Source organism: Coccinella septempunctata, chromosome 9 (assembly GCF_907165205.1).
Source record: "Coccinella septempunctata chromosome 9, icCocSept1.1, whole genome shotgun sequence".
Lineage (NCBI taxonomy): Eukaryota > Metazoa > Arthropoda > Insecta > Coleoptera > Coccinellidae > Coccinella > Coccinella septempunctata.
Genome location: NC_058197.1, coordinates 8,677,807 through 8,689,934, shown reverse-complemented (window position 1 = coordinate 8,689,934; position 12,128 = coordinate 8,677,807). Strand labels below are relative to the sequence as shown.

The 12,128-nt window shown below is 35.4% G+C and overlaps 2 protein-coding genes across 2 annotated transcripts in view; both read left to right on the top strand.

The window, feature by feature from the left end:
• The window catches only part of LOC123320474, a 33,078-nt gene extending 28,535 nt beyond the window's left edge, over positions 1–4,543 (top strand). The window contains exon 2 of the mRNA XM_044907805.1: positions 2,863–4,543. Within this exon, the coding sequence (XP_044763740.1) occupies positions 2,939–3,793 (855 nt within the window). The 5' untranslated portion in view covers positions 2,863–2,938 and the 3' untranslated portion in view covers positions 3,794–4,543. The remainder of the gene's footprint in view (positions 1–2,862) is intronic.
• Positions 865–1,887, top strand: LOC123320479. Its single transcript, XM_044907810.1, has 3 exons — positions 865–1,439; positions 1,495–1,563; positions 1,661–1,887. The coding sequence occupies exons 1-3, from the start codon at positions 1,094–1,096 to the stop codon at positions 1,678–1,680; spliced, it is 435 nt and encodes a 144-aa protein (XP_044763745.1). The 5' UTR covers positions 865–1,093; the 3' UTR covers positions 1,681–1,887.
• Positions 4,544–12,128: the final 7,585 nt, after the last annotated feature.

Genomic DNA, 12,128 nt, shown 5'->3' with positions numbered 1-12,128 from the left:
ATGTTAAATAAAGTCTTGAAGTTCACGTAAAAATAATGGATTTCTTTTTCCCCAATCTAATATTTCTCGTTTTACTCAGTTCCAAGTGTTCGTAACTTTGTGTGCAAATAATTTTCGTAAGTATAATTTTAAAACTTGTAAAATAAAATTATATATCTAACATTATGTCGATTTAATATTAGAAATTATTTTAACCATCAGTTTTTCATTATTATAATTTGATTCAGGAATATGGGTAGTGTAAGAACGTTCGACGAATTCCTGCACGATATAAACAGTGATGGGCGGTTACCCCGCGAAATCATTAAGTTGTTCTCCAATGGGAAGATGGTGTATAAGGATAGGGTGGCACTATCCGTGTTCTGCTTGCAGAATCACCTCCAACTATTGGATGTGTGGGGTGCGATACGGGAGGTGAATACCAATTGCACCGAAGTGAGGAGAAAATCTTTGTTGTCTATTTATTATTCCATTAAGGGTTCCAAGGCCACTTATGCCCATTATACGGCATACGACTTATATTCTGGCCAATATCTCAATCTTCTCAAACAAAGGGGGCAATTCGTGCCCCCAATGAATGGTCATTTCACCGTTCGAGAAAAACCTCCCGTATCCGCTCCCAAGACCCCCACACCAAAGCCTCCAACGGAAAAAATTCCGGAGGTAAAGGAGGAATCTTCCTTAAAATGATCTTCCCAGGAGCAACAGGCGGAGATCGAAGAATTCATGATTCTGATGGGGGACTCCATTTATGAGGAGGCAATTCCTAGTACCCCTCGTAAGAGGAGGAGGTCTTCGTCGTCAGAAGATAGCGGCAGGAAGATGCTCCAGAAATATAGCCATTTTCCTCTTCTATTCAAATTGGGGGATGAAAGTAGGGCTTTCAACAGCTCTGTACGCTTCAGTCCAAGTGAAGTTGCAGCTATTAAGGCTGATATATTGGTGGATTATTTTTCTATTCAAGACCGAGAAAGATTTGTCGGATGCATTATGGAAGACAGACCTGGCCCTCCCTTCTCAGATGATCCCTGTGAGTATAGTATTTTTCATGTTATTTTACTTATATTATATTGAATAATATTTTTCAGCATTTATGAACTTGATGTCCTCCACACAAAATCCTTCCCAGCCATGTACATCGTCTCAGATATTATTTTCTCAATCTACGTCACCGGTACAGCCAGTCTCCTCCACTCAGCCGTTGACTTCTTCTCATCCCTCATTGACCTTGCCAGCCTCAACTTCAACTGGACATTCTCACTCTGTTCTACACTATGGGTCAACATTATCGTTGCAGGCTCCTGTATCATCTCCTCAGTCGCTGTCTCCTCGGTCTGCCACATCCTTACCGCCTGTATCATCATCTCGGCCAATCTCCTATTCGCAGCAAGTGCTGTACTCTCAGTCAATGTCATCTGGCAGAGTATTGCGATCTAGAGGTAATTTAAAATTAATTATATCTATGCTGTAACTAACTAACTGAATAAATTTTAGTTGTCCCACCTACTGATGTTAGTCGCAAGAAGTGGCATTCCAGGTTACAATTAGGGAATTGCAGAATATGTAAGTTGAAAAAATTAAATCTTTATATATTTCCTATTTTTTACATATTGTTAGGAGTTTTTTAAGAAATTATCTAATAGTCTATCTTTTTTTACAGTATGTGGATCAAGTCGCTAGGAATTGGTGGAGGGACGAGCAGTCTACAGAGGCGATCATATGGGATGATGATATTTTCCAAAAATACCTACAGTGATGTTAGTTATTAAGCCTACATATTACAATGCCATAACCATAAATTCGAAAAATATCATATATACCTAATTCCTCCCAACTTTTTAATAAATATGTATTTTTCCACATTTAAGTTTTTTAATCTGATCCTCACGAAAAAAACTGTAACTAATTGAATTGTTCAGTATTTTGTGTGAAAGCCAATGAATCAGCTTATCACGTTCAAAGTTCTGATTATATTCAAGTCTTTATTAATTAATTACTGTGGCCATGAAGTAGTTCAGGTTACTTCTCGCAGGTTCAAAGATGAATCTCCAGTTTAAGAACTTAATATTTCAGGAGCACCAAGAGCATAACAGAAGTGCTGGAAAAATGTAGATTCATAGAAAAAAGAGGAAATGCATATTCTCTTCGTCAGAAACATAAATACCATGCTCAGGTCCAGTTGGGTATGGCAATACTAAATGTAAATATTTACGATTTTGTTCTATATGCATCTTTTGATAAGAGTTTTGTTATTTTGAAAATAGATTTTAACAATGAATATACCAAACAATTGTTAAACGTAACAAAATAATTTTTTTTTTAATGTTACATGTAATATGTACGAGCAATAAACTGTAGTCGATAATTCTTTTTTTCTTTACCCAGATACATATCTCCACATTATCCTTAAATTGAAAGAATATTAACAGTTATTCACAGGAATATCTCAAAGGTGAGGAATTGCTTGAAGTGCCTGGGACTTCACCACAAGGATGTGAGGAGTGGTTGAAATAGAGGTCATATTTCATCACTTCTTCAAATGCTAAAATTGTGGCCACCTAATTACGACAGAGCAAATTGATATAATTGATGATGTGTCACTAGACTCACATTCCGTACTCATACTACAACGCTGGTTAGAATGCAGAGGATTGAAAAAGTGGGAACCAAGGCTGAACTTATTTCAAGGTATGGATTAAAATGCATATTGTTCTATAAGGAAAATTGATGATATTTATTAGGCATTCACAATATTTTGAGTGATATGAGAAATTCTATCGCAGTAGAATTTTAGCCCGTTGGAAATTACCCATTCTAAGTCAAGGCAAGTAGTACAAATCCATTTTTATTTTCAGAATACAGAACTGTGTGAATGCTGGTAATGAAGGAAAGATAATCAGTGGTGTTGATGGAGAAAAATAGTACGATTTAAAAAATAATGCCAAGCCTGTTTCTAGCAGTAACGTTGATGAATCGCTCTTTGAAGGAATTGTATGGGGAAAGTTTCCAAGTTGCGATATTCCAAAGTATTCCAACAAAGGACATATTCATACATATTATAGTGGGTGAGAATGTTGAGAATGACGACCCAAAGATATTGGAAGTAGCTGACCAGTCGCTCACTACAGTGAAACCATTCAGAAAAGGTCAGCAATATGTGAGTAGTAATCACCTGATGTTGATGTTGAAGATGGGGAAGCTAACAATACATATTTATGTAGGTAAGTGTAAGTGTCTCTCATCCTTCCAGAAGGCTTTGCAATGTTCTGTTCTACTTATTTTAAACAAAATATCTGAAGTAGTAATGAAAGGCATTTGCGAGTGCAAGCAGTCAGCCCTGGGAAAATGCAGTCATGTGTCTGCATTTTTGCTCTTTATTTGCGAATATGTTGAAAAACATGGACACACGAAATTATCAGCCACTAGTCAACCCGGTAAATGGGGCCTTGGACCAAAAAAGCGCAACCCAGCAGTAGTTGAATCTGCTGTTTACCCTTTAAAGAGGTATAGATCCGAACGAGCCAATTTTGATCCAAGGCCTGAAGGTTATGTGAAAACCTTCAATGAGAACGATTTTGTAACAGATTTACAAAAGGCTGGTGACAATTCCATGTTTCAATCTATATTCTATTTGAAATATGAAGATTTTGAATATAATGATGAAGAACTGGATGTTTTGAAACAGCAGTCAGAACAATTCATGGCCAATTTACTTCTTATATTGAAGAACATCTCGAAAGGTGAGGAACTGCTTGAAGTGCCTGGAACTTCAAAGGATGTGAGGAGTGGTTGAAATGGAGGTAATATTTCATCACTTCTTCAAATGCTAAAATTGTGGCCACCCAATTAATCAGCGACAGGGCAACAAAAAAACCTTCCTATTGAAAAATCCGTGGAGCGAAACCAAATCAATCACAACTGTGGCTATGGCGTACGGAAAGGCTAAGGAGGTGGTGGCAAGGCAGGAGTACGCCAAAATTCTGGTTGAAAATCAGCCTCTCGTTGAAAGGGACTGATGTTAAATGTAAATCATCCATATATGGCAACAAGCCCAGATGGTGTAGTGATTATAGATAATGAAATCGATCACATAATTGAAAAAAAATGTCCAAAGGTATTGGAAAAGTGCAGAGGCATTTACAATTTTGATACACACTTGTTAAAATCTCAATGCAATTCTTTTTTTTTGGAAAAGAAGAATAATTCGATAACTGTCAAACGGAACTACCCATCATCAAATAATCATGACATTAGAGATTTTTCAAGTGGATAAATGTATGCTGATTGTTCAGACATGATGGTCACTCCAGTATATAGGAGGGATTACCCAGAAGTTGTAAGGGAAATAAAAATAAACGTTAAAAAATTTTATAACAATATTTATGTTCCAGAGGTTTTCACAATGTGAGTTGTATCAACTTTAACATGTCAATTGTCACAAACAGTAGTAATACCAACATAAATTTCAACCAATCAGCAATCGAGGTTATGAAAATCTTTTTTCTCTTTAACAGTAAACTCTAGAAAGCTCGGTAGAATTTCATTAATATATTTGATCATTGCGGAAAGAATGAAGTAGGTTTCGTTAGAAAGCAATAATTCCCCGTTGGTAGACCTTTATATAGGTTGGCAAACATGTAGGGAACTCCTCCATCACAATAAGTAGCGAGAACATTCGAACGCTCGCGGATCTCCAAAAAGCGATCCCAATTAATCAGCGACAGGGCAAATTGATATAATTTTTCTACATAATACATACACAACTATTACAACCTTACGATCCACATGCTTAAGCTGTTTCGGTCGTCATACCGTACCAAGACTTTGATGAATATTTGTTTGACGTTGATATCTGAGATGATGGATGAGCAACGTACAGAGGTAGCAATTGAGGATTCCTTTAATTGCGTCTCAAGCATCAAGACTATTTTCAGATCCTTTCTGTCTCCGACGGAGAATATAAGCAGGAAGATGCTTCAAAAATATAGGCATCTTGTAATAAGTCATTTTCGTCTACTGCTCAAATTGGTGTCAGAAATTAGGGGATGCAACAGTTCTGTATGTTTTTCCCCAAATGAAGTTGCGGCCATAAAGGTTGATCCATTGGTGGAGCATTTCTCTCTCGAAAACCGAGCAAGATTTGTCGGGAATATTGTGGAAAACAGACCTGGTCCTCCCTTCTCAGAAGATCCCTGTAAGTATATTATTTTTATAGGGTATATTACGTATATTATATGGAATAATATTTTTCAGCATTTTTAAACTTGACGTCTTCAACGCAAAATCCGTCTCAGTCTTCTTCATGGTCTCATCCATTGTCAACGTCTTAGATATTATTGCCTCAGTCAACGTCACCGGTACAGCCAGTCTTATCTACTCAGCCATTGTCTTCGTCTCAGCCTATATTGACTCAGCCAGCTTCATCCTCAACCTCAGAAACGTTTCTTATTAATGTGGAAGATACTCTGTTCAGCCAAGAGTATTCAACAGCACAGAACCACTTGGAGTTTCTCGAAGACAAAATCAAATTGGAGAAAAACGATGTCAGCAAAATAGCAGAGCTGACAGTCCGAGAATGCAAAATGGCTGTTGGCTCGGAAGAATAGGTTAACGTCAAGCAATTTTGCGGTTGTCTTGGCAGCATGTAATAGGCAGCGTTATCCTCCCAGTCTATTTCAGGTACTTAATTTTAGTAATTTCAGAGACATACAATGGGGAAAGATACATGAAAAAAAAAGCTATCGAAGCTCTGAAGGAAGCACTTAGTGTAAAATTAATTGCCGCTGGACTGTGGTTACACAAGTGCGGATGGATTGATAGGTGAAGATCACCTTGTTGAGGTGAAATGCCCCTATAAATTCAGAGATGACACTGTATTGGAAGGTTTATGACTACATAATACAAGTAGATAGTGACGGAAATATAGTAATGAATAGAAATCATGAGTATTTCGTTCAAATTCAAGGAGAGTTGACTATCACGTGAAGAAAAAAAGCACATCTCAAAACAATCCTCATCAAAAGAGAAAGAAACCATCAAAGACGCTTCAGTGTCCACATTTGGTGTGGAATTTATAATGGACATTTGATCAGCCTACATTTCTTTGAAGCAAGAATAAGTATTTCAGAAAATAATAATCAGAGAGGAACTATCCCTCTTGCTCAAGTAAAGCGATACCTTTATTCTTTATATGCATGTGTGATAGAATAGAACTTTTAGGATAACTGCATGCACTTACTAGAACATTCCTTTCTTCAGGTAAAGGGTTTCCAATACAGATTGATACAAGAAAAATACAGCTCAATCCAAAGGAAAAAATCTTGTACATGTTACGTAAATGCAGGAACCGACTGAGCAAAAAGGAGCGTCAAATGAAAGGTTTCCAGGAAAGGTTAGATGCTGCACAAAAAATCTTGCATGCAGAAGGGTTCAGAAACTCACTAAGTCATGTCAATGAGGCAACATTTCATTTTATAAAATGCCAAATCACTAACCAAAAACTGCATCCAAAAGCCAGAAGATTCACATTAGATGAAAAAGTCCTTTCACTGGCTTTATACAAAGCAAGTCCTAATGAAAATCGCCTTCTTCGCAAGCTATTTTGCCTACCGTCTGCTAGAACGTTATCACGACTCCTAGAAAAATTAATTTGCAACCCTGGTGTGAATGATCACATATTTCAGCAACTGAAGGAAAATGTTTGCCGAATGAAATCTCGTAAAGATAGGGTTTATGCCCGAAATTTCATTGGCAACCAACTTGACTTATGATAGAGTTGCTGATAAAATTGTAGGTCTACAGGACGATGGGACAGAAAGAAGGCAAGGTTGGTTGATCATGCAAATGTTTTCTTTTTAAAGGAATTTTACAGACAGAATAAGAAACCCCTTGCCTTCACTTTCAGCCACGGCCCTAAAAAGTGTGTTGATTTGATGTTTGATATGATGGAAGTATTGATTGAAAAATGCCAAAGTATTGGTTTGGATGTTATGGTCACCATATGTGACCAAGGGACAAATAATCAGGCTGAAATAAAATCATCAATAGAGGAAAGAAGAGAATTCTGCATTAGAAATTGCAATGTGGGAGCATGTCTAGAAATTTTATGATTTGAATGTTTCTGAACCCAATTTGAAAATCAATAATAAACCCACACACAAATTTTCAACTGTATGTCATTTTATGGCCCTCGAAAGAAAAGATCCGTTGTGGTGGCCACTTTGAAGAATATAGTGATAACATTGAAAGCCTTCCTATACTTAGGGCAAAAACTATTCAATGATTATTATCACTTTGAAGATATTCTCACTGGGGCTTTCAATAAAGATTGTTTAGAAAACTTTTTTGGGTACATTAGAGAATATGGGGTAAGGAATACTAACCCAAATGTTGAACAGTTCATTTAATCATTCAAAACTTTAGTTATTAATAATTTCATGTCAGTGCATTCCTGATGAGGAAGATAAAACAGAAAGTCTTTGTTTAGACAATTTGAAATCTTTCCTCACACAAAGAAACAATTACAGTACTCCTACATTGCAGGAAAATATAACTCCTGTAAATAGCCCTCAACAAGACTTACTAGATGTACCCTCGTTTACGAAAGTGGTGTAATGTGTAGAATTATTGTAAAAAATGCATCCATCAAAAATTGTGAAATATGTAGAAATAATTTGCTGAATCGTTCTGGGAATACACAATTTACCTGTCAAACCTGTCATAGTTGGTGGAATGGTCTCTAAATAGAAACAACCCATTTATTATGATTTTGACCAGACAAGGTAGATTTTGGAACAAATTAAAAGTTTTATAAAACCTGCTGTGAGTGTTTTTTCCATTCATTAATCAATTGGTATATTGTGTCATAAAGATACCATATCATAAGGAAATCATAAAAAAAAGCACCAAGAAACTGTACTGACATACAGATCTTGTATGTTTTGAATGTGTGGTTCTGAAAATTATAAATACATACCTACATATGTAAGTAACTGGAATATGTATGCTGAGATGGTATATTGAATATTGGTTCATATTAATTTCTGATATATGTATATTTTACAAATTCAACTGAGTTCATTAATTCAGAACAACCTATTGTACAGAAATAACTTCGACGTATAGCAGATCACCATATACTTTAGTGTCCTAGTCAGAGCTTCATTTATTGCCCATCATTTAAATTTTTGTGAATTTTTTATGAATTGCAAATAAAAATATAGTACATCCAACAACGTTTTTCATTGATATCAATTGATTACAAACGATGTTTAGATGAAAACTAACATCCTGATCACAAAACAAAGCCATACTTTTGTTTCGTCGCTCAGGATGTTTGTTTTCTGATAGAAACAAAGTCGATATTGAAATTTAATACAAAGAATAGAATTCGAATTTGGCGCCCCTCAATTGAAAAACAGAAAACTGTTGTAAAAAAGTTTTTCTGCATTGACCCCCTGTTTCTACAGGGCTGATTTGAATTTCTGTTTTCTAACAGAAGTGAAACGATCAAGCCGCTAGTATTCACTAAAAAAAATTGTTGCTTTGATCTTTTAGCAATTTTGCTTAAACGAATAAGCTACAAATCGATTGAATGTCTCTCTACTACAAGATTTGAGCTTGTTTGAAGTTATCTAAAGTTCTAACCCAGAAAACCTAAAATTGTGGATTAGACCCATTCACGTCCAAGGCGATGATATCTTTCTACTCTATAATCTTTGATCGTAGCGACAGCTTTCATGTCATTTTATAAATTAGCCAATTCTCTGGACAGAGAATCCTAATCAAAATGGAATAAAATTTTGCTTACTACATGTGAGTTATAAATGTCATTTAAATCACTTGTTGTATCAAAAAGTAGTGGACATAATGAACGTTTTTTTGCCATTCGAAAAAAAACTTTACGTGCTTTGAAATATCGCGAAATATTAGATACTTTTTAACATTCGGCCCATATATCAGCAGATTCCAAATTGAATCAATATTGAAAATTTGAATATAAGATTTTCCAAATTTCTGGTGCTACAAGATAACGGCTGCCCAAATTATTGGTCGATTCACTGTTACACTTTTTTTAATTCACCAACCAATAAGGTGCATGCTCTAGATTCGTCGTCCGAAACATTGCTTTATCTATAGAAGAAGAATTTGCTTCCGCCAGATATGAATAACATGATTTCATTAAAAATGTGATACATATTGATTTTTCCAAAAGAATCATCACCTTTGATGAAGATCCGTATCCTTCTATAGTACCTTTAAATATGAAGTATTACTTTGAAAATACTCCTTCACCTGTCACTCATCCAGAAATATCAAATTATTTCTGATGGAATTTTCAAAGTCTAGTGATGTGTGCAAATTTACCCAGATTGGATGAAAACTCTCTGGATATTGGCCAACAACAAGAATCGCTAATTCTGCTTATTGCGTGTGTAAGCGGAGTGACATTGTCTACTAATGAAACACATCAATGCAGATTTTCACGAAGACTTTTCGATTTCTATGTTGATCAGCCTTTCTCCTTTTTTTTCTTTCCTTTTTTTATTCTTTTTGTCCAGTTTTCTTCTTTCGAAGTCATTTGGCACTTTACAAATATTGTAAATAGTGAACACAAATCCTCACCAAACCTAATTATTCTGGCATTTTATGAATTATACAGCATGTTATGCAAATCAGGGTCTGCCAAACTTATGAATTCGGAGTGTCAGGAATGGACCTCAAAAGCCAATTGAATCAAACCAGGACCATGCAAATCATTGAGCTGATCGAAATTATAAAACTGTGATCGAATTTTGTTAACTTGGATGCCGTTGTCCTATAGATCACCACATGAATCACTTTTAGAGTCTACTTGTTATATATGAAAATAGTTATTCAAAACTAGAATGCACAAAATTCTCATCGAATTATGGAAGAGATGGAGTTTTCTAAAAAAAGACAACTAAGACTTTACGTAGGACGCTCGAAAAATATAATCGGCACGCCAATTGTTTTCACTTGTGGCAAAAATCGTTCAAACTGTACACCAATCGGCATCTAATGTAGCCAGCCAAAAGTTTATTAGGAAAAATGCGATCCCTGTCTTATTTTTTCATGGTAAGTTATATTTTTTCAGGTTTGCAATAACTGTAATATCAGAGCTATCTATCTATCTCCATTTTTACATCGGCTAAGATTGTTTTAAGGTTGGGACCATAGACATAATAAAAGAGACGGAATTGTTTACATTGAAAGCTGTCGCCACCATTCCCCATGCGTATTTTTCAGCTGGTCGACTCAGGAGAAACTATTCTCATTTCTTTCCTGTGTATTATACATGTATTTATCGAATGATAAGTATTTACCCTGTGTGACTTATGAAAGAATAACAGTATTTGATATTCAGGGTTTAATATTATTCAAAATATAATAGTAATTGGCGACGTTTCAGGCAGTAAAAAACAATATTGTTTTTGAATATTGTTTTGAATTTTGTTGTGAGGTCGAGGCATCAGAAATAGCTATGGAGGTATCAAAAGGCAGTCCCAGGGTTTTCTCTGTGGCATTTGTTGGGGGATTTATATTAAGAAGGAATAAAAAAAAACTAAATTGTGAATTATGCTTATCTAAACTGATTGCATCAGATTTAGATAAGCATAACTCATTTATATCTAATAAAGAATGGAGTGATAAAAATAATGTTCTAATATACCCCAGTGAAGACTTCACCATTATTGTTGGCTGTGCAATTACGAAACTAGAAAAACTTTTGGATGAGCCAACAATAATGTTGGCTTCGCTGGAGTTTCTGAATTCACATCTCAATTTTGGCCATTTGGGATGTTAGGAACATGTGGATTTTTTTAAAAATGTTACTATAAAAGCCATATGTAAGATTGGAATTCCGTGGTTGTGCAAAAGAAAAAATGAAGATATGAAAACTCAAAAAAAGATACAAAATCAAAAAAGAAAAAAATTTTACATAAATAAAATGACTTTTCCATCTTCATTTTTTCAAATTCACCATCACAATTATCATTTTTAGTAAGCTATGTTTGATTCTCGATATTGAAATCATATCACTTTTAGTAATTTAATTTTCTTGTATATACTATATTTGCTTTTTCTAACAATAAAAATGTAAAACTGAAGTTTTCTGCTTCACAAAAACCAATTCCCTTGAATAGTATAAGCGGAAATACTTTTTATTCTCAATATTAGAATATTTCCTTTTTGATTATGAGGAATGCCTGAAAAATTCTATTCTTAAATACGTTCTTGGCGTTCTATCATTTCAAAAAGGAAATATTCTAAATTGTCAAGAATAAAATCTATCATCCAAGCAGAGGATTCCTTAGGCTGATATTTGAATTTGCCGAGGAACAGATATTGACAGATGCAAGCGCCACCTACGGTTTAAGGTCTTCAGAGAGAGATGGAGAATTACGATAGGGTTCTTACAAGGCAGTTGACAGTCTCGTTGGTTGTCTCTAAGGATGATGAGAAGATAAAATTCTTGGCAGGGACTTCCCACTTCGTAGGAAAGACAAGCCATAATGTAAGAAGGCAAAGAAGATTATCTGATAATGAGAGAGTTTTATCAAAAAGAATAGTTCGGCAGGGCAAAAAAATCCGAAAATTAGAGAACAAAGTTATATCATTTAAGGAACGGATGAAAAGGGCTGAGAAACTCAATTAATCTCCAAGTTTCATCAAATTGATGAGCCCATGTTTCTGAGCCCACATATAATTTTATAATGGCTCAAGTCAGAAACCAGCATATCAAGCCTAGAGGAAGGCGATTCAAAGTTGAGGACAAAATTCTGGCTCTGTCACTCTTGAAGGCAAGTGGAAGAGGATATCGTTTGTTGTCGAAACTTTTCACCTTGCCTTCAAAGAAACCACTGGGTCAGCTTCTTAGTAAGATGCCACTGAAAGCAGGTATAAATAAGCAGGTATTTAAATATATCCTTAAAGAAAACTGTCACTAAAATGCCGGTGAAGGACAAGTTCTGCATCCTCATGTTTGATGAAATGTCTGTCACTCCTTCCTTGCAATATGATTGTAAGCAAGACAATATAAAAGGACTGCCAGACACAGGACGTTCAAGGAAGCCGGATATTGCCGACCATGTGACAGTGTTTCT